The 27,687-nt window shown below is 41.0% G+C and overlaps 1 protein-coding gene across 1 annotated transcript in view; it reads right to left on the bottom strand.

Annotated features, from left to right (window-relative positions):
• The window catches only part of LOC132886269 (cAMP-responsive element modulator-like), a 32,017-nt gene that overhangs the window by 3,413 nt on the left and 917 nt on the right, over positions 1 to 27,687 (bottom strand). Inside the window, exon 4 of the mRNA XM_060920826.1 lies at positions 12,452 to 12,608. Coding sequence (XP_060776809.1) covers positions 12,452 to 12,608 — 157 coding nt within the window. The remainder of the gene's footprint in view (positions 1 to 12,451; positions 12,609 to 27,687) is intronic.

Here is a 27,687-nt window from a genome sequence, read left to right as displayed (position 1 = left end):
CAGTTTTTAAAACTGCTTTCTTAAAGGAAGAGTTCATATTTGACCCTTTCTAAGCACATATAGGGCAATTTCTAGGCACCTCAGGCAGTTTTTATATTTCTTACTTTAAAAAAATTTAAACTAATTAAAATATATCACAGAGTCTCTGGCAGCTGGGATCATCCGCCCTTCCTCCTTCCCAGAAGGGGTGGGATTTTTCTTCACGGAGAAGAAAGACAAGTCGCTCCGCCCCTGCATTGACTATCGAGGTCTCAACGCCATCACGGTCAAGAACCACTACCCACTACCGCTCATGACCACAACCTTTGAACTACTCCAGGGAGCTAAGGTGTTCACTAAACTGGACCTGTGCAATGCCTATCACCTAGTTAGGATCAGGGAAGGGGACGAGTGGAAGACGGCCTTCAACACCATCACAGCCCACTATGAGTACCTCCTAGTCCCTTTCGGCCTGACTAACACGCCCGCGGTATTCCAGGCATTAGTTAACGACGTCTTGAGAGACTTTCTTAACACCTTTGTCTTCATTTACCTGGACGACATCTTGATTTTCTCTCGCTCCTTGGAGAAACATCGGGGTCACGTCCGGCAGGTTCTTCAACGCCTGCTGGAGAATACGCCGTTTGTTAAGGCAGAGAAGAGCGAGTTCCACCAAGGCTCTGTCTCATTTCTGGGGTTCATCATTTCTCCAGCTAAGGTCCAGATGGACCCCCTCAAGCTGGAGGCAGTTGCTGACTGGCCCACCCCATCTTCAAGACGAGAGCTCCAGCGCTTCCTGGGGTTCGCCAACTTCTACAGGCGCTTCATCCGCGACTTCAGCATGGTGGCCGGACCTCTCTCAGCCCTGACCTCGACCAAGACCAAGTTCAAGTGGGGGGAGGAAGCAGATAAAGCCTTTTTCAGTCTCAAGTGCAGGTTTACCACAGCACCCATTCTCATCATACCCAACTCTACCAAGCAGTTTATTGTTGAGGTCGACGACTCCGAGTCAGGGCTTGGAGCCATCCTATCCCAGAGTGCCAACGACAGCAAGGTCCACCCATGTTCCTTCTTCTCCCACCGGCTATCCCCAGCCGAACGGAACTACGACATCGGCGACCGAGAACTACTGGCCATGAAACTTGCCTTGGAGGAGTGGAGGCACTGGCTCGAGGGGTCTGATCTCCCTTTCCTAGTCTGGACTGACCATAAAAACTTGGAGTACCTCAAGTCCGCCAAACGTCTCAATTCCCGTCAAGCCCGTTGGTCTCTCTTCTTCTCCCGATTCAACTTCACACTCTCCTACCACCCAGGCTCCAAGAACGGCAAACCTGGCGCCCTGTCCAGGATGTTCTCTTCCCACCAAGAGGAGTCCAAGCCGCCCGAGACTATCCTTCCTCCACACTGCCTGGTGGGAGCCGCCATTCTAGAGGTTGAGACGCTCGTACAGAAGGCCCTGGAGCAGGACCCTGGTGAAAGTAACCCCAACAACACTCCTCCTAACCATCTGTTTGTTCCCTGTCCTGTGCGAACCCAAGTGCTGCAGTGGGGTCATGGTTCCAAGCTGGCCTGTCATCTGGGAGCCGCCCGAACCCTGGCACTCATTCAGCAGCGCTTTTGGTGGCCATCCATCAAGGAGGATGTCCAGGAGTTCATGGCAGCCTGCGACACATGCTCCCGGAACAAGACAGCCAATCAACCCCCTGCCGGCTTGCTAAGACCCCTCCCGACTCCGCATTGACCTTGGTCTCACATCGCCCTGGATTTCATCACAGGACTCCCCAACTCAGGTGGCAACACATGTATCCTCACTGTTATTGACCGTTTTTCTAAGACCATCCATTTCATTCCTCTGCCCAAGCTCCCCTCAGCCAAAGAGACCACAGAACTACTTGTCCACCATGTTTTCCGGCTACGTGATCTGCCTACCGACATTGTTTCTGACCGGGGTCCTCAGTTCACTGCACAGTTCTGGAGAGCCTTCTGCAAACTCATCGAGGCCACCTGTAGTCTCTCCTCAGGCTTCCACCCACAGACCAACGGCCAGGCAGAATGGGCGAACCAGGCTTTGGAGGTTGCACTCAGGTGCATGGCATCCAGGGATGCCAGTTCTTGGAGTTCCTGGATCGAATATACACATAACACTCTCCCTTCCTCTGCCACAGGTCTCTCTCCATTCCAGTGCTCACTAGGTTACTAACCACCACTGTTCCCCAACCAAGAGGAGGAGGTCGCCGTACCCTCAGCCCAGCTTTTTATACACCGCTGCAGGAGGACGTGGGCATTGGCCCAGAGAAGACTCATTCGCTCTGCACTCGCATCCAAGAGGCAGGCTGACAAACGTCACTCCAAGGCACCCACCCACTGAGTAGGTCAACGAGTTATGCTCTCCATGCGCCACCTGCCACTTAGGACCATCTCTCGCAAGCTAGCACCCAGGTTCCTTGGACCCTTCCTCATCAAGAAGGTAATCAACCCATGTTCTGTTAGACTGGCATTACCACTCACCAGGCGACATGTTCACCCTACCTTTCATGTATCTCAGCTTAAACCTCTGGTCTCCAGTCCTTATTTTTTCCTATTAAATCTTCTTTATTATTGGAGTTACTAGTCTGCATTCTGCTTTTGGATCCTATTCACCACATCTCACCACCCATAACAGTGGGAGCCTCATCAACACAGTGACTTGGTATAGCCTACCCTTCACCAAGACTTGAAAAGTGCATTTACATTTGGGGATCCTTTGGAGCAAATTGTGCGTGCTCTTGGGACCCAGTCATTATGGGAAACACCTGATGCTGATTTGAGTGCAATCAGCACACACATATAGGACACTGTTTTCATAAACACTTTGCAAGTATTCTGTCAGGTACGTGGCAGTAGATGGATCTAAGTGCAGGAAGAGTGTTTATTACCAGACGTGATATTTACAAAAACAAAACTTGAGACAAGGTCAGAGTAACAAAACACAAATGAAACCGAAAGCAGCATCATAAACATGGCTAGAAACAAACATGATAATGATAATACTTCTCAAAGCCTCTGTGAAAACAGTATCCATATATGGAAGTGCTGATTGTGCTCAAATCAGCATCAGGTGTTTCCCATAACGAGTAGGTCCCGTGAGCGAGCATGGCCACTCAAGAGCTGAAGGCATGACAGTCAAGTATTGTGTTTGCCTGCTGTGTGACCACAACTTTTAGCTCCCCTGTATATCACCATGCATTGTCACCAACACGCCTAATTTTCATTCTGATGTGAGATTAATGAATATTAATTGAAACTCTTGGCATTTCTTTACATGATTTTATGCATGCATAGCTGCCACATAATTGGCTGATTGGATAATTGCACAAACTGAAGTGGTCGGAGAGTGCAAGTGCTGCAGAACTAAGTCGTCGTTAATTGACCAGAATCAAGGGCAATCATGCACCAATTAAACACTAAATACATCTCATTGATTAATAGGAAAAAATTTACAAACTCCTTTTCCTGTTTTGACAATATAACATCCTAAATAAAATCTCATCTGAACTTCATTGATATCATGGTACATAAATTAAGCTGACACTTTTAACAGATCATGAACGCATCTTTTTATTTTTAATGGAAAATAAAAAAATGAACAGCCTACATTTCACTACTGCAGCAAAGAATTACAAGCATTACAAGTTTCTGGCAGCGCAAACCTGAAATGGAATTAAGATAAGTGAACACCAAGCTATAGACGAATCCAGAGACATACCAAAAGCAAACAAGTCGCCATGACTGTGGTGGTGTCTCTGTACAATATGTACGTGTGTGAAAGCAAGTTGTCCTCATAATTTTCTGTGAGTTTCTATTTTTAGTGAATAGTGATTATTAATTGAAACGCTTGCCATGTCTTTACATGATTTTATGCATGCATAGCTGCCACATAATTGGCTGATTGGATAGAGAGTGCAAGTGCTGCAGAACATAGTCATTAACTGACCAGAATCAAGTGCAATCACACACCAATTAAACACTAAACACGTCTCCATGATTAATGGGAAAGAACTTGTGAACTCCTTTTCCTGTTTTGATGATGTAACATTCCAAAGAAAATCACATCTGAACTTGATTGATGTGATGGTACATAAATTAAGCTGACACTTTTAAACACCTCATGAACACATCTTTTTTTTAAAGGAAAGAAAAAAAATTAACAGCCTACATTTCACTACTGCAACAAAGAATTACAAGCAGTACAAGTTTCTGGTAGTGTAAACTCAAAATAGAATTAAGATAAGTGAACACCAAGCTATAGACGAATCCAAAGATGTACCGGAAGTAAACAAGTCGTGCTGACTGTGTTGACATCTCCCTACAATATGCATATGCACATATGCATATGTGAATGCAAGTTGTCCTCAGAATTTTCCAGGAGTTTCTGTTTTTACCTTTACTTTAGTTTCTATTTTTACCTTTGCCAGACCAAAGTACAGTACATTCTCCATGAGGAAAAACCCAACCAAGATGCTATGGAAAGATTCATTGTAAGATACCCCCAAGGTCGGGCAAGAGCGGGGAAGAATGACCGGCCTACAGGACAGACCATTGTTATGACTATGGAAGATGATCATATGACAATAGTACAGAACAGCACTTCAACTAGAGTCTGCAGGTGTGGGAAGGTCTGTAAGAATGGTGGGGGCCTCAAGATACATCAGAGCAGAATGGGCTGTTTACATCAAAGTGGTGAGCAATGCACAGGGCAACCTAGTGAGATGGAGGAGAGGCAGGGTTGGGTGTCCAACCATAATACCCAGAATCTCTAGGCACACAATGGAGGCAACAGTGATCCTGCTAAGGAAAACAATGAAGTATTTGGTGACCTACAAGATCAGGCGAGAGATGCCAGTCAGGGAATGAGTCAGCAGATGCAGAATTGCAAAGGAGGGGAAACGATGAAGGAGCCAGTCATGTGGCCAAAGGCAGCAGCTAGGAAGGAGTGGGAGCTGTTTGACAGAGATGTAGATCTTGTGCTTGAGTTAGTGCTTGCTGGCAACATAGGCCAGAAGGTGGGAGTAATGTCCATGATCATATGGAACATGGGAGCTGACCAGTTCATAATAAAGCAGAGGAAGACCAGAGTCTTGCAGCAAGCCAGAGTGAACCAGCACTTGAAAGAGGTCGCAAACCTGCACGAAGACCTAAAAAAGCTGATGAAGGCCTTTCTTCAGGTAGCAGAAGATGAAAAGCCAGCCCTCAAAGAGATTCCAGACCACCTGAGGGAGCGCATCAAGACCTTGTGTCGAGCTGAGTGTCGGTGAAGGGACAGAAGACGAAGGGCAAAGGAGAGGGCCAGATTCACTCAAAACCCTTTCAAGTACCTGTCAAGGCTCTTGGGGAACAAAAGATCAGGGGAACTGAAGGCATTAAAGGAGGAGGTGGAGGAATACCTTCACAGTATGCACACCGACCCAAGGCAGGAGGAGGAGCTTGAGTTGGAAGATAAGCTCTGTCATCCTGAGGAACCAACTGTCTCTTTCAACAATGGGGTGCCAAGATGGCAGGAGGTTAATGATTTCATTTGGAAAACTAGAGGAGGTTTGGCACCAGGCCCCAATGGCATTCCTTACAGAGTGTAGAAGAGCTGCAAGAGGCTAAGATGACATCTGTGGAGGTTGCTGAAGGTGGCATGGAGGAAGAACCACCTGCCAGAGAGCTGGCTCATTGCTGAGGGTTGTTTCATCCCAGAAGAAGAGAACTCTTCAAGCATTAAGGAGTTCTGCACAATCTTGTTGCTGAGTGTGGAGGGGAAGGTCTTCTTTGGAATTGTAACAAAAAGGCTAAGTCAGTTTCTGTTGGGCAACAAGTACATAGACACCTCTGTACAGAAAGGTGGAATCTCAGGTGTCCCTGGGTGCATCGAGCACAACAGCATTATCTCTAAATCACTGAGGATGCAAAGAAGACCGAGGAGACCTGGCAGTCCTCTGGCTCGGCCTAACAAATGCCTATGGGACAGTACCAAACAAGCTGATTGAAGCCATGCTGAAGGCCTACTACATCCCTGAAAATTTTCAACAGCTTCTCCATGACTACTTTAGCTGCTTTAAGATGTGCTTCTCTTCTGGAAGTTTTACTACCAACTGGCAGCAGCTGGAGGTCGGCATTGTTACAAGGTGTACCATCTCCATGATTCTGTTTGCTGTAACAATGAACCTCCTTGTCAAGTCAGTAAAGAAACCAAGATGTGGAGCTGTACTGGCAAGTGGAATTCAGCAGGTTCCAATTCGGGCCTTTATGGATGACTTAACTATCACAGCAAGATCAGTCCCAGAAGGCAAATGGATTCTGGAAGGCCTGGTAGAACTTACCAAAGCAGCAAGAATGGAGTTTAAGCCATACAAGTCCAGAAGCTTGCTATTGTCATAACCTATGTCTAACTATCCATCCATTATCTGTAGCTACTTATCCTGTACAGGGTTGCAGGCAAGCTGGAGCCTATCCCAGCTGACGATTGATTGATTGATTGATTGATTGATTGATTGATTGATTGATTGATTGATTGATTGATTCCGAACAGTAAAGAAGATATAAAAACAAAAATTAAAATTAAAAATGCAATAATCAAAACATCGTCAAACAAACAGAATAGCATAGCCACAAGGCAGTAACATAATAATGTTCAGAAAGGATTAGGAAGAAGTAAATAACTTATCAAATTCTAACCCTCTATACCACCGCTAATCAAACGTCACTTTCTGCTATAATAAACTATATATACAAAAGAAAACAAAAGCAGCAAACAAAAAAGAAAATATACCAACATACCAAGACACACCAACATGGTATAATAGCGACCAAATCAAATCATGTATACAGATACAGTGGTGCTTGAAAGTTTGTGAACCCTTTAGAATTTTCTACATTTCTGCATAAATATGACCTAAAACATCATCAGATTTTCACACAAGTCCTAAAAGTAGATAAAAAGAACCCAGTTCAACAAATGAGACAAAAATATTATACTTGGTCATTTATTTATTGAGGAAAATGATCCAATATTACATATCTGTGAGTGGCAAAAGTATGTGAACCTCGAGGATTAGCAGTTAATTTGAAGGTGAAATTAGAGTCAGGTGTTTTCAATCAATGGGATGACAATCAGGTGTGAGTGGGCACCCTGTTTTATTTAAAGAACAGGGATCTATCAAAGTCTGATCTTCACAACACATGTTTGTGGAAGTGTATCGTGGCACGAACAAAGGAGATTTCTGAGGACCTCAGAAAAAGCGTTGTTGATGGTCATCAGGCTGGAAAAGGTTACAAAACCATCTCTAAAGAGTTTGGACTCCACCAATCCACAGTCAGACAGATTGTGGTCAAATGGAGGAAATTCAAGACCATTGTTACCCTCCCCAGGAGTGGCCAACAAACAAAAATCACTCCAAGAGCAAGGCATGTAACAGTCAGTGAGGTTACAAAGGACCCCAGGGTAACTTCTAAGCAACTGAAGGCCTCTCTCACATTGGCTAATGTTCATGAGTCCACCATCAGGAGAACACTGAACAACAATGATGTGCATGGCAGGGTTGCAAGGAGAAAGCCACTGCTCTCCAAAAAGAACATTGCTACTCATCTGCAGTTTGCTAAAGATCATGTGGACAAGCCAGAAGGCTATTGGAAAAATGTTTTGTGGATAGATGAGACCAAAATAGAACTTTTTGGTTTAAATGAGAAGCGTTATGTTTGGAGAAAGGAAAACACTGCATTCCAGCATAAGAACCTTATCCCATCTGTGAAACATGGTGGTGGTAGTATCATGGTTTGGGCCTGTTTTGCTGTGTCTGGGCCAGGACAGCTGGCCATCATTGATGGAACAATGAATTCTGTATTATACCAGTGAATTCTAAAGGAAAATGTCAGGACATCTGTCCATGAACTGAATCTCAAGAGAAGGTTGCAGCAAGACAACAATCCTAAGCACACAAGTTGTTTTACCAAAGAATGGTTAAAGAAGAATAAAGTTAATGTTTTGGAATGGCCAAGTCAAAATCCTGACCTTTATCCAATCAAAATGTTGTGGAAGGACCTGAAGCGAACAGTTCATGTGAGGAAACCCACCAACATCCTAGAGTTGAGGCTGTTCTGTACAGAGGAATGGGCTAAAATTCCTCCAAGCCAGTGTGCAGGACTGATCAACAGTTACCAGAAATGTTTAGCTGCAGTTATTGCTGCACAAGGGGGTCACACCAGATACTGAAAGCAAAGGTTCACATACTTTTGCCACTCAGATGTGTAATATTGGATCATTTTCCTCAATAAATAAAAGACCAAGTATAATATTTTTGTCTCATTTGTTTAACTGGGTTCTCTTTATCTACTTTTAGGACTTGTGTGAAAATCTGATGTTTAAGGTAATATTTATGCAGAAATATAGAAAATTCTAAAGGGTTCACAAACTTTCAAGCACCACTGTACTTATGCATATATACATACATACAATACATATATACAGTACATACATATACACATACCTTTAACTATACACATCCATATGTACACAGACAGCCATAATATCATAATTATGCATATTATGGATATATATCATATACAATTATGCATATATATACACATACATACTCACATTTTATATAATATATATATCTGTATGTACCCATACCCACATATATACACTTATTATCAATAGAATGTTATTGTAATTCCTCCTCCCTATACCTCATAAAGGTCTGTTCCTTATACCTTTTTTTGAACTGGTTTATAGTTGTACATTTCATGAGCTCCACATTCAAACTGTTCCAAAGCTTTACTCAACAAATAGAAATACTGAACATTTTTAACATTGTCCTAGCACTGCGAATTTTAAATTTCAATTTTCCCCCTAAAATTATAGGCCCCCTCTCTATCCGAGAACATTGTTTGGATATTCCTTGGTACTTTATAATTCCTTACTTTGTACATTATTAAGGCAGTTTTATATTCTATTATATCCCTGAATTTTAAACATTTTGAATTTAAGAATAGTGAATTAGTATGATCTCGGTAACCAGCACTATGAATTATTCTTATAGCTCTTTTTTGAAGTATAGTTATTGCATGAAGTGAACATTTATACATATTTCCCCACACCACTGAGCAGTAATTTAAGTACAGTAAAACCAGGGAACAGTAAAGAATGCGGAGTGAATTATAGTCCAGGACGTGCTTAGCTATACTCAACACAGATATGCTTCTTGATAGTTTAACTAGTATGTATTTTACTGTATATGTAATTTCCAAGTAATTCTATCATCTATTATTACCCCAAGAAATTTATTATTAGAAATTCTTTCAATATCAACACCATCTACCTGTACATTTACTGCCTTATTTATTTTAGAATTATTAAATAACATGATTTTTGTTTTAGACAGATTTAATGATAATTTATTTCAATCAAACCAACTTTTAAACCTGCACAATTCTGAAGACATTGTTTTCTAACTCATGTAAATTTGTTCCAGAACAAAACATATTTGTGTCATCTGCAAATAATACCATCTTAAATATCTTTGATACATTGCACATATCATTTATATAAAGAATGAACAGTTTAGGACCCAATACTGACCCCTGGGAGACACCACAATCAATATTCAAACGAATTGAGACAGAGTCACCCAATGGCGAGAGGTGGGGTACACCCTGGGCAAGTCGCCAGGTCATTGCAGGGCTCTATGTCTAACTAATATGTACATTTTTCAATAATATTGAGATCACTATCTATATAAGGTATCTTCATCAGTAATTGGGGGCCACTGCCTCACGCTGTAAATCCAACTACCCACACTGCTGTCACTGTCAGCTGATGTCAACAGACACACAGCCACTACAACTTGCCACCATAGTCATGGCAGTGCTGCAAGATGGCGAAACACACAAATCGGTCGCTGGATTTGTCTATAGTCAAAGAAGGGAAAAACAGTTTGGGGAAAGCTTGTGTTGAACAACTAAAGCCACTGAGCTGATGGAAATGGAAACATCATGCATAAGATGAGAAGATGAGAGTGGGTATATGCTGAAAACTTATTAAAAAGGTCAACATAGTGTTTGTGCAGTAGAGTAGCATTTAATAGTGAAGCTCCAGCAGAGCACCATACCTAAGAAAAAATGGTAAACCCATCGAGTCGATTTTTTTGTGGTTTGTCCGTGTATGTGTACCACCAGTCATACACACCGCCTAGTGGTCAGTGTTAGTAATTACCAGTCATACACACCGCCTAGGCGGCACAGTGGTGTAGTGGTTAGCGCTGTCGCCTCACAGCAAGAAGGTCCGGGTTCGAGCCCTGTGGCCGGCGAGGGCCTTTCTGTGCGGAGTTTGCACGTTCTCCCCGTGTCCGTGTGGGTTTCCTCCGGGTGCTCCGGTTTCCCCCACAGTCCAAAGACATGCAGGTTAGGTTAACTGGTGACTCTAAATTGACCGTAGGTGTGAATGTGAGTGTGAATGGTTGTCTGTGTCTATGTGTCAGCCCTGTGATGACCTGGCGACTTGTCCAGGGTGTACCCCGCCTTTCGCCCGTAGTCAGCTGGGATAGGCTCCAGCTTGCCTGCGACCCTGTAGAACAGGATAAAGCGGCTAGAGATAATGAGATGAGATGAGACACACCGCCTAGTGGTCAGTGTTAGTAATTACCAGTTATACACACCGCCTAGTGGCCAGTGTTAGTAATTACCAGTCATACACACCGCCTAGTGGCCAGTGCTAGCCAGTAAAGAAATAAAAGAGACTGGCTATGATATAAGAAAATTCTACAACCCAGAAACAGATGGGAGCTCCGCTTTTAGGTAGTGCCTAAATCTATACAGTGAGAGTAAGAAGTATTTGATCCCTTGCTGATTTTGTTGGTTTGCCCACTAATAAAGACATGATCATTCTATACTTTTAATGGTAGATGTATTCTAACATGGAGAGACAGAATATCAAAACGAAAATCCAGAAAATAACTTTAAAGAATATATTTTAATTGATTTGTATTTAATTGAGGGAAATAAGTATTTGATCCCTCTAGCCAAAAGCACTTAATACTTGGTGGCAAAACCTTTGTTTGCAAGCACAGCGGACAGACATTTGTTGTAGTTAACCACAAGGTTAGCACTGGCCCACTCTTCTTTGCAGATCCTCTCTAAATCATTAAGGTTGGTGGGCTGTCGCTTGGCAACTTGGACCTTCAGCTCCCTCCATAGATTTTCGATTGGATTGAGGTCCGGAGACTGGCTGGGCCACTCCATGACCTTAATGTGGTTCGTCTTGAGCCACTCCTTTGTTGCCTTTGCTGTATGCTTCGGGTCATTGTCATGTTGGAAGACCCAACCACGGCCCATTTTCAACTTCCTGACAGAGGGGAGGAGGTTGTCCCTCAGGACTGCATGGTACATGGCTCCATCCATCTTCCCACTGATGCGGTGAAGTAGCCCTGTGCCCTTGGCAGAGAAACACCCCCAAAACATAATGCTTCCACCTCCATGCTTGACGGTGGGCACAGTGTTCCTGGGGTCATAGGCAGCATTTTTCTTCCTCCACACATGACGAGTAGAGTTTAGGCCAAATAGTTCAATTTTGGTCTCGTCTGACCACAGAACCTTCTCCCAATCACTTTGTATATCTTTGAGGTGATCATTGGCATACTTTAGGCGGGCCTCCACATGTGCCTTCTTAAGCAGGGGTACCTTTCGGGCACTGCAGGATTTTAATCCATTGCGGCGTAAAGTGTTGCCAATTGTTTTCCTGGTGACTGTGGTCCCAGCTGCCTTGAGGTCATTCACTAACTCCCGCTGTGTGGTTGCAGGCCGATTTCTCACAGTTCTCATGATCATTGCCACCCCACGAGGTGAAATCTTCTGTGGAGCACCAGACCGAGGTCTATTGATGGTCATGTTATACTTCTTAAATTTTCTCACAATTGCACCAATGGTTGTTACTTTAATACCCAGCATCTTGCTAATGTTTTTGTAGCCCATTCCAGATTTGTGCAGGTCAACAATCCTGTCTCTGAGGTCCTGAGAGAGTTCTTTGGTCTTACCCATGTTGGAGAGTTTGGAATCTGTCTGATTGTCTGATTCTGTGAACAGGTGTCTTTCATACAGATGATTAGTTAGAACAGGTGTCTTCAATTCAGGTAACAAGTTGATTGGGAGTGTCTAACTGGTCTGTGAAAGCCAGAACTCCTAATGCATACTAGGGGATCAAATACTTATTTCCCTCAATGAAATACAAATCAATTAATATATATTCTTTAAAGTTATTTTCTGGATTTTCTTTTTGATATTCTGTCTCTCCATGTTAGAATACATCTACCATTAAAAGTATAGAATGATCATGTCTTTATTAGTGGGCAAACCAACAAAATCAGCAAGGGATCAAATACTTTTTACTCTCACTGTATATTACCATAAAACAAGTACAGAAATGTAGTGTGCTAAGTATAGAACTAGAACGTGTTACCTGTTCTTCAACAAGCGGAGCTCCCTCTTGCGTGAGGCCTCCTCTCCAAGTTGCTGAGAGCCGTGCAGAGGGCCTGGTGAGCTCGCCATCGCTACACCCTGTTGCAGGCTGATGGTGGGAGCACAGAACTGATATGCTGACAGGTTTCCAGTAGCAGCTAGAGAAACCCACACACAAACAAACAAAACTGAAGTCATGAGAATTTCCTGTCTTTGTTCAAATGATTTTCAAATTAATTTATCCCTGATTGTGCCAGTGATACAGTGAGGCAGTTTATTTGATATTTAACAATTAATCGCCAAAGGTGAAGTGAATATCGGTGAACATTAACTGAGATGAAGTTAAGGTTATTATTCACTGAGATTCACTGAGCCTGAGGCGAATAATTGTTTTAGTATAAATACATAGGTGATTTTTTTTTAAATCATATTAAAAAATTATGTATTTCAAACTTCAAAAGCGGCATGCAAATGTAATGAAGGTGCATGCAGATTTGTCACTTATTGATGCGAGTCACATCAAATACTTTGTTTTGAAATAAATAAATCACAATTCCACCTTACCTTTGAATGGTTTTAGACTAAGCTTTGTCGCATATTTACTGCTTCTAGGAACAGCATTTTCTTTCATAATTTTTAATTCTTCCTCATGTACAGTGACAAAGCGATTGGCCACCATTTTCCCAAGTCACTTGAGGTGATTATCGAGAAATAGTCCGAGTTTCTCAACCAATCAGCACGCATTATTTCCTATAATCACCTCCGTATTTATACTAATCTTTGATATTGATGGACCAAGACAACTGAACTAAGGTGCCAGTAAAAATACTGCGGGATACAGGTTCTTTTAATTCATTTGTGCTGAGTTCTCTGCTGCCATTTTCTCAGAGTTTTGACACAAGGGATATGATTCTGATGCAAGGTATGGGGCTAATGTATTGCCTGTTCCAGTGCACAAGTTTGTACTTAACTGTGGGTTTGTTCAGGGAGAAGTAACTATGGAGGTACACCCTGCATTGCAAATCCAAGGGGTGCACATCCTTTTGGGGAACAATTTAGCTGGTAGCCGGGTATGGGCTGATCCACTATCTCCTGTAGTAACTCCTCCTCCTGTTACAGACAAGCCTCACAGTAGTGCACAGTGTTTTCCTGACATTTTTACAGCTTTTGCTGTTATTTATGCTATGTGTCGAGCCCAGTTGAAACTGGAGCCTGAGCAGAGTTGAATTAAAGGGAATGTGGCCTTCTCTGTGCCTGTGCCCAGCTCTCTTTTGTCTGTTTCCTGCAGTGAGCTAGCAGCAGAGCAGCAGGCTGATGCTACACTTAGTGAGCTGTTTGATAAAGTGCTGTCAGAGGTTGACGTAAAGAGTACTGTGAACGGATACATGCTGCAAGATGGGTTATTGGTAAGAAAATGCGTGCCGTATAGGGAAAATTTTGTGGAGAATCCTTTGTTCCAGATTGTGGTTCCAGGTAAATTTCGGCAAGAAGTACTGAGAACGTCACATGATCAGTCAGGACATCTGGGGGTCTGCAAGATGTATGACTATATTCTCAGGTATTTCTTTTGGCCCCGGTTAAAACGGAATGTGTCTGGGTATATTAGAATGTGCCACACCTGTCAAGTTATAGGAAAGCCCAATCAGACTATTAAGCCAGCTCCTCTCTCTCCCATTCCACTGATAGCCCAGCCATTTGAATGCCTTATAATAGACTATGTTGGTCTTTTGCCTCAGTTGAAGTCAGGCAGTAAGTACTTGATGACTGTGATGTGTCAGAGCACTAGATACCCAGCTGCATATCCACTGCATGTTATTAGTGCTAAATTGGTGGTTAAGGCCCATATGGCCCTTTTCCACTACCCTTTTTCAGCTCACTTCAGCTCGCTTCAGCTCACTTCAGCCCGACACGGCTCGCGTTTCGACTACCAAAAACCAGCACGACTCAGCTCGCTTCAGCTCTGCTTAGCCCCTAAAACTCGCACCGTTTTGGAGTGAGGCTGAAGCGAGCCAAAGCGAGCCGAGTGAGGCTGGGGGCGTGAGCAGACACTCCCCTGTGCACTGATTGGTGAGGAGGAGTGTCCTCACATGCCCACACACGCCCCGCGAGCACGCTGGGATCTGTAAACACCGTAAACCCGGAAGAAGAAGAAGAAGAAGAATTACGAATTACGAGAATTTCTGAAGCCTTATGCGCCTCGCCTCATCTATACGCTCTTGCCAGTATCTGTTGGCGTTGTCGGTGACAACAAGCCACAGCACCAAGACCAGCAACACTAACGACTCCATGTCCTCCATGTTTATTGTTTACTATTCGGGTCGTGAGACTACCGCTTAAAAGATCACTGATGTCACTGTTTGCGCTGCTTAACGACATCACCTGACGTCCACCCACTTTCGCTAACTCCACCCAATGTGTCCACCCACTTCCAGCCAGCACGGTTCAGCGCGGTTGTAGTCGAAATGCAACTCCAACAGCCCCGCTCAGCTCGACTCAGCCCAACTCAGCACGGCACGGCTCAGCCCAACTCAGCCGCGTTTGTAGTGGCAAAGCGGCATTACACAGTTTATTTCCATCTTTGGTATTCTAAAAGTTATACAGCGTGACCAGGGCTCAAATTTTTTGTCCCATTTGTTTTTTTCAGTTGTTGAAGAAGCTCTGGGTCCAACATAATCAGGCTTCTGCATATCATGCTCAAAGTCAGGGGGCATTGGAGAGGTTTCATCAAACCTTGAAGGCTTTGTTTAAAGGTGAAAATGTCATTATCTGGTGCTTTGTGCTTCACTCCACTATAAAATCACACTCAGCTTTGAGTTGTGACTAGCCTGCATTTAGACCATATAAATTATTGTGGCACATTGCATGTCTATACCTGTTTTCACACATGCAATAAATTTAAAAAAAAAAAGGCTTTATAGCTAATATGGACATACACACATAGATACGCACACACTGAATTTTCTCTCTCTCATATAAACCCAATTCCAAAAAAGTTGGGACGCTGTGTAAACTGTACATAAAAAGAGAATGTGAAGATTTGTAAATCATGGAAAACCCTATATTTCATTGAAAATAGTACAAGAACAACATATCAAATGTTGAAACTGAGAAATTTTATTGGTTTTGAAAAACATATGCTCATTTTGAATTTGATGTCAGCAACATGTTTCAGAAAAGCTGGGACAGGGGCAACAGATGACTGAAAAAATTGTGTAATGCTAAAAAAAAACCTAATTTGGTTAATTGGCAACAGGTCAGTAACATGATTGGGTATAAAAAGAGCATCCCAGAGAAGCGGAGTCTCTCAGAAGTAAAGATGGGGAGGGGTTTACCACTCTGTGAAAGACTGCGTGGGCAAACAGTGCAACCAATGCCGGGGTGGCCCTATATTTAGCAGGGACCATCCCCGGCCCAAACCATCAATGGTGGCCTGCTTGGAGCATGGGGAAAATAATTTTCACTAATTTTGGTCACTGATCTTATTCTTGCATTAATCATCAATTCAACTGCACTCTGCATTTTCACATGGCAGCCCAGACGCCGACAGCATCGCAGCAGATTAAATAGGCGCTACCAAATAAGGAAATTCTCCCCTCCCCTCTATTGCAGTTGGTTTGGTCCAAGACTCCTCCTCTGTATTGCGGGGAACTTAAACAACATTGGCGTGAAACAGCGCGCGTCAGTGATGGAGGGCAGAAAGAGGCCAGGTGGAACCGAAAGGGCGAAGCTTAAAAAAAGGAAGGAGGTGGCAGCAAAATGTGCCAAATTGACAGATATGTTCTCAAGACCAGCTGGTAGGTTACGAAAGATATGGAGTATGATAACCCTGTTTGTCGATTTTATCAGTCTATGCTAGGCCTTCTCAACCTTTCGCTTGCAAAACACCACCGATTTCATCATTATTCGAATCATCTGATGATTCGCTGCTGAAATCATGTACCAGATGCGGATAGTCCTTTTTTGGAGGTTCATACAGATATCCAGTTTCTCTGCTGTTCATAATGACTTGAAAATATATATATATTTTTTATCTGACTAAATCCAGGCTAACAAGTATGTTTAAATCAGCTACACATAACTTCTGGTACCTGGCTGTCAATTAATTTACATCACATCCTGGACACCATATTGGTTGCCCATGTACAATAAAACCATACTTGCCAACTTTTCAAAATTCTCATGGGGGAGAAAAGTGCGTGAACGACATTTTCAATTGGACGAGGGTATGTTGCGTGGTTGAAATGATAAAAACAGTGGATCCCAATTAATTGCAAACCATTTGAAATTTATACAATTGAAGAGTTTTTGGATTGTTGATATTGTTCTATCAATTACTATAGGTTATGGGATTCATGTATCAGGCATGAGAGAGCTCAGAATGAAAAATCTGAAATAATACTCTTGTCTTGAATTTTAATATAATAACAATGAAAGGGAAGTCTTAAATCAGATTTTTAGCTGAAAAATCTCATGCCTGAATATTGTATACATACAGAGACCCACAGAAAATAACACAAGTGATGCTTTAGAAGAATGTTTATAATTTCTTAAAATAGTCACAGTGAATGAAAGTATTATTGGATTGCATCAAATGTGTTTTCCTTCTGTAAGCTCATGTAAAAATACAGAGAACAACTATTGAGTTGTTACTATTTTGGTTAAATTAAGTAAAATTTTATTAATATTTAACCAAAATAGTAACAACTCAATTAAATAAATACTGCACTGTCTTAGTACTACTAAAATGCATCTCTCTCACTAAACACTTTCCAACAGAATTTTTAAAAAGCACTAGAAATACGATCAAAACCCTATCAGAATGCATCAAAGGAATTTGCTCATTTGCAAACTTTGACTGAAAGTTTTCAAACAAAATTAAAAAATGGCACTATAAATACTACCATATCAAAATATACTCCACAAAGAAATTCACTCGGATGCAAAATTTTAGTACTACCAAAATACACTCACTAGTAATCTTTCACTTAAAACCTCAAAACTCTATCAAAATCAATCACTTTCCAGATAATTCACTTGTAAACTTTCACTTAAAACTTTCAAACATAAATTCAAAATAGCACTAAGACACTACCACACTACTCAAATACAATCACCAAACAAATTCTCTGTCATGCAAAATTTCACTAAACACTTTAGAAGTTGTACAGTTTGTTTCTGAAATGGTATAGAAGACTAGTTTAATTTCACACTCAAATGTCCATTATAGTCTGATTTAAGGTATCTTTACCTTAAAATGTGTAACTGGCTGGTCGAACATTTGCTTATCCATCGAAATTCATTCTCCCATGCAACCTGGTATTTGCATTCATATTTTTGCCATTTGGTATTGGGTTTAGTGGCCATGATGAATGACTGCTTGTAAAAAATGTCGGACAGCCTGGGTGAATCTTACATTACGGAAGTGACTGTCGTTCTGTTCATTGATTTGGTTAAAAATCAGTTGACGTCAGCAGTGTTTCTCATACAATTCTGATTGGACATAATTGGGAGTGTTTTTAACTTGGTGGTAGGGATTTCCCAAAACCAGGAGATTATCCAGTTTTTAACAAATACAATCAGGAGGTGGGAGACGGAGGCTAAAATCGGGAGCCTTCCGCCGAAATCGGGAGGGTTGGCAAGTATGTAAAACTTTACGTGCTTTTTGACTTTTAAGCTTATGATCAGTAATAAGGTGGCTGATTTTGTGTGCATTATTATAATTAGGGCTTATACTATTGATATCAATCATGTTTAAATGCTGCACCAGTACCCTTTAACATTAACATGTTAATGTTGGGGCCTCCGTTGATTGGACTTATTTGTTCAGCGTATACCACAGATACTCAATCAGCTTGAGATCCAGGGAATTCAGAGGCCAAGTCAACACCTTGAAGTCTTTGTCATTTTCCTCATATGCTGCCTCTTGACAGCATATACAACCCAGATTCCAAAAAAGTTGGGACAAAGTACAAATTGTAAATAAAAACGGAATGCAATAATTTACAAATCTCAAAAACTGATATTGTATTCACAATAGAACATAGACAACATATCAAATGTCGAAAGTGAGACATTTTGAAATTTCATGCCAAATATTGGCTCATTTGAAATTTCATGACAGCAACACATCTCAAAAAAGTTGGGACAGGGGCAATAAGAGGCTGGAAAAGTTAAAGGTACAAAAAAGGAACAGCTGGAGGACCAAATTGCAACTCCTTAGGTCAATTGGCAATAGGTGATTAACATGACTGGGTATAAAAAGAGCATCTTGGAGTGGCAGCGGCTCTCAGAAGTAAAGATGGGAAGAGGATCACCAATCCCCCTAATTCTGCGCCGACAAATAGTGGAGCTATATCAGAATAGAGTTCGACAGTGTAAAATTGCAAAGAGTTTGAACATATCATCTACAGTGCATAATATCATCAAAAGATTCAGAGAATCTGGAAGAATCTCTGTGCGTAAGGGTCAAGGCCGGAAAACCATACTGGGTGCCTGTGATCTTCGGGCCCTTAGACGGCACTGCATCACATACAGGCATGCTTCTGTATTGGAAATCACAAAATGGGCTCAGGAATATTTCCAGAGAACATTATCTGTGAACACAATTCACCATGCCATCCGCTGTTGCCAGCTAAAACTCTATAGTTTAAAGAAGAAGCCGTATCTAAACACGATCCAGAAGCGCAGACGTCTTCTCTGGGCCAAGGCTCATTTAAAATGGACTGTGGCAAAGTGGAAAACTGTTCTGTGGTCAGACGAATCAAAATTTGAAGTTCTTTATGGAAATCGGGAACGCCATGTCATTCGGACTAAAGAGGAGAAGGACGACCCAAGTTGTTATCAGCGCTCAGTTCAGAAGCCTGCATCTCTGATGGTATGGGGTTGCATTAGTGCGTGTGGCATGGGCAGCTTACACATCTGGAAAGACACCATCAATGCTGAAAGGTATATCCAGGTTCTAGAGCAACATATGCTCCCATCCAGACGACGTCTCTTTCAGGGAAGACCTTGCATTTTCCAACATGACAATGCCAAACCACATACTGCATCAATTACAGCATCATGGCTGTGTAGAAGAAGGGTCCGGGTACTGAAGTGGCCAGCCTGCAGTCCAGATCTTTCACCCATAGAAAACATTTGGCACATCATAAAACGGAAGATACGATAAAAAAGACCTAAGACAGTTGAGCAACTAGAATCCTACATTAGACAAGAATGGGTTAACATTCCTATCCCTAAACTTGAGCAACTTGTCTCCTCAGTCCCCAGATGTTTACAGACTGTTGTAAAGAGAAAAGGAGATGTCTCACAGTGGTAAACATGGCCTTGTCCCAACTTTTTTGAGATGTGGTGTTGTCATGAAATTTAAAATCACCTAATTTTTCTCTTTAAATGATACATTTTCTCAGTTTAAACATTTGATATGTCATCTATGTTCTATTCTGAATAAAATATGGAATTTTGAAACTTCCACATCATTGCATTCCATTTTTATTTAAAATTTGTACTTTGTCCCAACTTTTTTGGAATCGGGGATGTAAGTGAATGAATGTCAGCATATAAGTCTCTTGTTGCCTACAATTTTGTTGTTTGTAGGCATGTTACATTTACAATTTCAACATCAAGGACAATAAACGCTGAAAGCCGAGGTGCGTCCCAAACATCCATCCATCCATTATGTACACTGCTTAGCTATCACGGTCACAGGGGAAGCTGCAGCCAATCCCAACTGACTTTGAGTGAGAGGCACGATACACCCTGGGTAGGTTGCCAATCTATGGTAGGGTGTGTCCCAAGCAGATGCTCTAAATTCTTTTACAACCCCTGGCAAAAAATATGGAATCACTACTCTTGGAGGATGTTCAGCTCTTTTACTTTATAGCAAAAAAAAAAAAAATCATAGATATGACACAAAATAATTTTATTTAACAGCTGAACATTCTGGCTTTATAAAATATACAGTACCTCAAAAACTTTAATGAAATTGTTGTAATTAATGGCACGTTTTTTTAAGATCAAGTAGAGGAAAAAATTATGGAATCACTCAATGATGAGGAAAAAATTATGGTATCATGAACCAAAAAAACATCACAGTTAGTACTTTGTTGCACCTCCTTTGGCTTTTATGACAGCTTGAATTCTTTGAGGCATGGACTTCACTAATGAAGAACAATATTCTTTATCAGTCAGGTTCCAACTTTCTCGTATAGCAGTTGACAGATCAGCTTTGCAGGATGGAGCCTTGTCATGGACCTTTTTTTTTTTTTTTTTCAATTTCCACCATAAATTTTCAATTGGATTGCGATCCGGACTGTTTGCTGGCCATGTCATTGAGTTGATATGCCTTTCCTGAAAAAAGTTTTAGTGCTCTTTGCTCTGTGGCAAGATGCATTATCATCCTGAAAAATTATGGAAAAATGCTTTCCTTTTTCCATTTTTTTCTCTCTTTTTTTCGGAAGAATGCCGAGACCAGAAGCTTTCTTTTTTCTCCTCCTGCGTAAAGACCACAAGTGGAGGCCATCCACATCAGATCTGCTTTAATATCAACAGATCTTCGATTAAGGTACGTGAATCCTAGTATGCTATGGCCCCATCCCAATACGGCATGGCGATGTAGCTTACAGCAGGTTATGGTCATTGAACTGCTGGTTGTCGAGGTGGTGCTCTGAAAACAGTGTGGGCTTTATAGATAATTGGGCTAATTTTGAGGGCACTGCTGGCCTGTTAGGGCAGGATGGTATCCATCCCACTCGGGAAGGTGCTGCTCTCATTTCCTGCAGCATACCGTAGGTCATAGTCTCAGAACAGGTCTAGTTAATTTCTGACAATCCAGAGCCAAGGCCAGGGAGCAGACGAACAGGCTAAACCAACTGTCTGCTAGCTGCACAGAGTCGTCACTCAGGGTCCACTACATCGAGACTGTGTCTGTTCACCGAGCTCAACATAAAAGTAGAAATATTCAGAGAGTTTGTTCCAGTAACCTAATTTTATATTGATTAGATCATACTGACTGTACAGCTGCTGCCAGCACCTTTGATCTAAAGGTGGGGCTATTAAATATTAGATCTCTTACATCTAAAGCGCTAATGGTTAATGAACTCATTACTGATCAGGAGTTTAATGTACTTTGTTTAACTGAAACATGGATTAAGCCAAATGAATACATAGCATTAAATGAAGCTAGTCCTCCTGGATACAGTTATCTACACCAGCCTCGTCTAACTGGCAGAGGAGGAGGCATCGCGGTTATTTACAGTATAATGATTATCTAGGTGTAACACAAAAACCTGGTTATAAATTTAATACATTTGAAGTTCTTCATACTCATATAATGTATGTAGCCTCGAAAAATAGGTCTACCCAGTTAATTCCATTACTTATTATTTACAGGCCCCCGGGGCCATATTCTGAGTTTCTTTCTGAATTTGCAGATTTTATCTCAGATCTGGTTATTTCCTTAGACAAAGCTTTAGTTGTCGGAGATTTTAATATTCACTTCGATAATCCAGAAGACCCTTTGAAAATAGTGTTTGTGTCCATTTTAGATTCAGTAGGGATTAATCAGAATGTCATAGGACCGACCCATAATGGTGGTCACACCTTCGATCTAATACTAACATTCGGGTTAAACATAGCATGCATATAGTCACACTTCCACAGTCTGAAGTTATCTCAGATCATTATCTCATCTCATTCAAAATATGTCTGAGTAATAATATATGCACCTCACCACGCTACTGTATTAAATGTACATTCACGTCAACTACTGCACAGAGTTTTATAAATGATCTCCCAGAGTTATCAACTTTGATTGGGTCACTGTCAGCCCCTGCAGAACTTGATCAGGCAACTGAATGCTTAGAGTCAACGTTCCGCCATACTTTACATAATGTAGCTCCTCTTAAAAGGAAAATGGTCAGAGACAAAAAAATTAGCACCCTGGTATAATGATGACACTCGCACTTTAAAACAGACCACTCGAAAATTGGAGCATAAATGGCATCAAACAAAATCGGTAGTGTTCAAATTAGCATGGAAGGAGAGCTTCCTGAAGTATAGAAAAGCTCTTAGTGCTGCTAGATCAACATATCTCTCCTCCCTAATAGAAGAGAACAAAAATAATCCTAGATTCCTATTTAATACTGTAGCAAAATTAACCAGGAATAAGTCCACTATAGACACATGCACACCTGTAGTATGTAGTAACGACTTCATGAATTTTTTTAATGACAAAATTGAGAATATCCGACAAAAAATTCAAACTACTAATTTAAGGTCAGACAATGTAAGTGACCCTGGAGTTAACAATATAACTGTATCAAGTCAGCAATTAGAATGTTTTACTCCCCTTAGAGAAATTTAATTACTTTTATTAATCTCGGCATCAAAAGGCTCAACTTGTGTACTAGATCCCTTACCTACACATCTATTCAAACAGATAATACCTGAATTAATTGAACCACTTCTAAAAATAATAAATTCTTCTCTTAGGATCGGCTATGTACCCAAATCCTTTAAACTAGCAGTTATCAAACCCCTGATTAAGAAACCTGACCTTGATCCCTGTCAGCTGTCCAATTATCGGCCAATATCAAACCTCCCCTTTATCTCCAAGATCCTTGAAAAAGCTGTGGCACAGCAGTTATGCTCATATTTACATAGGAATAACATCCATGAAATGTATCAATCAGGATTCAGACCTCATCATAGCACAGAGACAGCTCTGGTTAAAGTAGTAAACGGCCTACTGTTGGCATCTGATCAGGGCTGTGTCTTGCTGCTTGTGTTGCTTGACCTTAGTGCAGCACTTGATACCATTGATCATTCCATTCTTCTGGATAGACTAGAAAATGTTGTGGGAGTTAAGGGGACGGCCCTCTCCTGGCTCAGGTCTTATTTAACTGATCGCTATCAGTATGTTGATGTAAATGGTGATTTTTCTAGATATACTGAGGTAAAGTTTGGTGTTCCACAAGGTTCTGTCTTGGGTCCACTGCTTTTATATATATATATATATATATATATATATATATATATATGTGTGTGTGTGTGTTATCTCTGGGTGATATTATTTGTAAACATTGTATTAGTTTCCACTGTTATGCTGACGACACACAGTTGTACGTTTCTGCAAAACCTGATGAGAGACACCAGCTTAATAGAATTGAGGAATGTGTAAAGGACATTAGACACTGGATGCTTATTAACTTCCTTCTGCTTAACTCTGACAAGACTGAAGTACTTGTACTTGGACCACATGCAGCTAGAAGTAAGTTTTCTGATTACACAGTAACTCTTGATGGCCTTTCTGTTTCTTCACGTGCAGCAGTAAAAGACCTCGGAGTGATTATTGACCCCAGTCTTTCATTTGAAACTCACATTGATAACATTGCCCGGATAGCTTTCTTTCATCTCATAAATATTGCTAAGATAAGAAATTTAATGTCACTACATGACGCGTAAAAACTAGTTCATGCTTTCATTACCTCCAGGTTGGATTATTGTAATGCCTTACTGTCTGGATGTTCCAATAAGTGCATAAACAAGCTCCAGTTAGTTCAAAATGCAGCAGCAAGAGTCCTTACTAGAACTAGAAAATATGACCACATCACCCCTGTCTTATCCACACTGCATTGGCTCCAAATCAAATTTCGTATTGATTATAAAATACTCCTATTGACCTTTAAAGCACTGAATGGTCTCACACCACAGTACCTGAGTGAACTTCTTGTCCTCTGTGACCCGCCACGCCTACTTAGATCAAAAGGTGCAGGCTATCTGCTGGTACCGTACCTCGTATAGTGAAGGCTACATCAGGGGGCAGAGCCTTTTCTTCCAAAGCCCCACAGTTATGGAACGGCTTTCCAAGTAATGTTCAGGAATCAGACACAGTCTCAGCATTTAAGTCTAGGCTGAAAACCCTTTTGTTAATGGTGTTTATGAGGTAAAGGAGTAGATCTGGAGGGTCGTCAGACATAGTGTTTTGGTAAACTGGGATGTATGGATGCTGTCAGTCCCCCACTCGCTTGCTCACTCGAGTTTGCTGACGGTATAGTGGCTGGCTGCTTTATGTCCCTGGGCTCCCTCATGCTCTCCCCTTTTAGTTATGCTGTCATAGTTAGTTGCCGGAGTCCCTACTTGTACTCAGTGGAATATGTACAGTATACTGTTCCTACTTATTCAGGTGACACTGGGCATACCTAACAACCTGTGTTTTCTCCCCCCCCCAAATCTGTCCCTCTGAGTCCTGGGATCGAGATGCTGACCTCTTCTGCTCCTCTTCTGCTTCTGCCTGATCCATCCTGATGCCCTATGTCTGGTTGGAGTCTCATCGCATCGCTCCTGTGGAGGACGGCCCCATGTGGACAGTTGAAAGTCACACTTGGAGGACGCTCTGGACACTTACAGTAATGCTTTTATGGTTGAGGACTACAGTTGACTTGCTAACTTTAGGACTGCAGTTGTCATGAACAGTTTTGCACTTCAATGAAGAGTTTATAACATCAACGAAACTGACTTCATGTTAAAACTGTTAATGTTATAATCATGTTGTCTGTTGTTGCCCAAATGAGGCTGGGTTCCCTTTTGAGTCTGGTTCCTCTCGAGGTTTCTTCCTCATGTTGTCTGAGGGAGTTTTTCCTTGCCACCGTCACCACAGGCTTGCTCATTGAGGATAGATTAGGGATAAAATTAGCTCATGTTTTAAGTCATTCAAATTCTGTAAAGCTGCTTTGCAACAATGTTTATTGTTAAAAGCGCTATACAAATAAACTTGAAACTTGAACTTCATCATCACCAAAAGTCCTTTCAATTGATGGAATGAGAAAAGTGTCCAAAATTTTAATGTCCACCTGTGCATTTACTGTAGAGGTAATGACTGTCATCTCCCCAGGTCCTTTACCTGACATGCAACCCCATATTATCAATGACTGTGGAAATTTGCTTGTTTTCTTCAGGCAGTCATCTTTATATGTTTCACTGGAAAGGCACCAAACAAAAGTTCCAGCATCATATCCTTGGCCAATGCATGTTCGTGATTCATCACTGAATATCACTTTCATCCAACCATCCACAGTCCATGACTGCTTCTCTTTAGCCCACTGTAACCTTGTTTTCTTCCCTTTAGGTGTTAATGATGGTTTACGTTTGGCTTTTCTGTCTGTAAATCCCATTTCCTTCAGCCGATTTCTTACAGTTCAGTCACAAACATTGACTCCTGTTTCTCCCCATTAGTTTTTCATTTCTTTTGTTGTGCATTTTCTGTTTTCAAGGCATATTGCTTTGAGTTTCCTGTCCTGATGCTTTGATGTCTTCCTTGTTGTACCTGTATGTTTCCCTTTTACAACCTTCTCATTTTGTTTGTACTTCCTCCAAATTTTAGACACAGCTGACTGGGAACAACCAACATCTTTTGCCACACTCCATGTTGAATTACCTTCTTTAAGGAGTTTTATAATCCTTTCCATTGTTTCAACTGACAGCTCTCTTGTTGGGGCCATGTTTCCTGTCAATCAGCCAGGTGTAACAGTTCATTAAGGTCTACAAGCATTCTCTTTTAACTGCAGACTAATTTGCATATTTAGATTTGTGCAGGTATTTGTTTTAGAAATGCAAGTTATAGGGTGGTTCCATCATTTTTTCCTTTACTGATCTAAAAAAGCCATTAATTACAACAATTTCATTTAATTTTTTCTGAGGTATATTTTACAAAGCCAAAATGTTCAGCTGTTAAATAAAATAATTTTGTGTCATATCTTTTTTTTTTTTTTTTTTTGCTACACAATAAAACAGCTGAATGAACATCCTCCAAGAGTAGTGATTCGATATTTTTTGCCAGGGGTTGTATCAGCTTGACAAATTTAGATAGCTAAATGTGTCCATTATAAACAAGTCCTCTGCAGAACTGTGTACATTTGTGAAAGCAATTTATAACCCAGCATGGTTGAATGCTTGATTCTGATTGGTCAGAAGGTGTGCATTATTTTGATATAGCAGCACAGGACATTCTGGCTATAACATAGACGTTAAAATTTATGCCCTTGTTCTGATATTTCCATAGTAACAGCTCATACACAGGACATGTACTGCAGATGCACCAAATAATCTAAAACTAATAATACATGGTTTTAAAAATGGGTTGTTGTTTTAACAAAGTAATTCTTATAATTGTTGACTTTTTTATTTTAGTATTTTTAGGAGACATTTATTCAACATTTATGGAAGGAGGCTCAGTTATAAGCACACTCAGTCTCAGACTTTCCATTTTCTTTCCATGTTCTTCATAAAATGACAGGCTGTGTGTGTGTGTGTGTGTGTGTGTGTGTGTGTGTGTGTGTGTGTGTGTGTGTGTGTGTGTGTGTGTGTGTGTGTGTGTGTGTGTGAGAGAGTGAAGGAGAGGGTGAACATATCAAGAGAGTAAAAAAGAAAAAGGAGTGCTGGAGACAGAACCGTATATGCAAGAAAGCACTTGCTATTATTTAATTTATTGCAGAGGTTTCGAATAGAGACTTTGTATTTCATTGCTAATATATAACATAGATTATATAACAATTTAATGTTTCAAAACAAGCTGAAAATTGTACACTTTTTAACAGTTGTCTTCACAAAACTGGACATTTTAAAATGTCACACACGTCCTATCAATACTTGGTGAGTTACCATTTATTTTCAGAATACCCTCAATCTATCAACATTTAAAAGAAACTCATTCAGCTAAAAACTGAAAGTAGCCCAAAACATTATGCTGTTTGCTGTAACACTATGCTATGTAACACCATACTATTTTATATATATATATATATATATATATATATATATATATATATATATATATATATATATGCAATGTAGTACCATTTAGAATATACAGTAATAATCAATAAAAACATACCTGATTCTGTCTCCTCTCTAATTATAGCCATGTGTTTCTCTGTCTGCCTTCAGCACACACTGACTAGCTATGAGTGCAATTACAATTAAAGCTATTGACATCACTATGACATCACCAGCCTCCTGATGTCAGTAGCTCAGTGACTGTCTGAGCAATCCCCACCTCCCATCCTCTCTTCCTCCTTCGTTAAGCCAAAAACATCTGTGTTGTTATTCTTGGCTTCAAAGCCGTATCATTACACACAGCAGAAACAGTTTCAGATGCCAAACACTAACACTGACTTAGAGTTTGTAGAGAAATTTAAAAGAGATAATGTTTTGTATTTTATTTATTAAAAGGGGAGTGTG

The sequence above is a fragment of the Neoarius graeffei genome, chromosome 5 (genome assembly GCF_027579695.1).
Source record: "Neoarius graeffei isolate fNeoGra1 chromosome 5, fNeoGra1.pri, whole genome shotgun sequence".
In the NCBI taxonomy this organism is placed as follows: Eukaryota; Metazoa; Chordata; class Actinopteri; order Siluriformes; family Ariidae; genus Neoarius; species Neoarius graeffei.
Note: the sequence above shows the minus strand (reverse complement) of the source record. Positions and strands in the feature narration are given on the sequence as shown.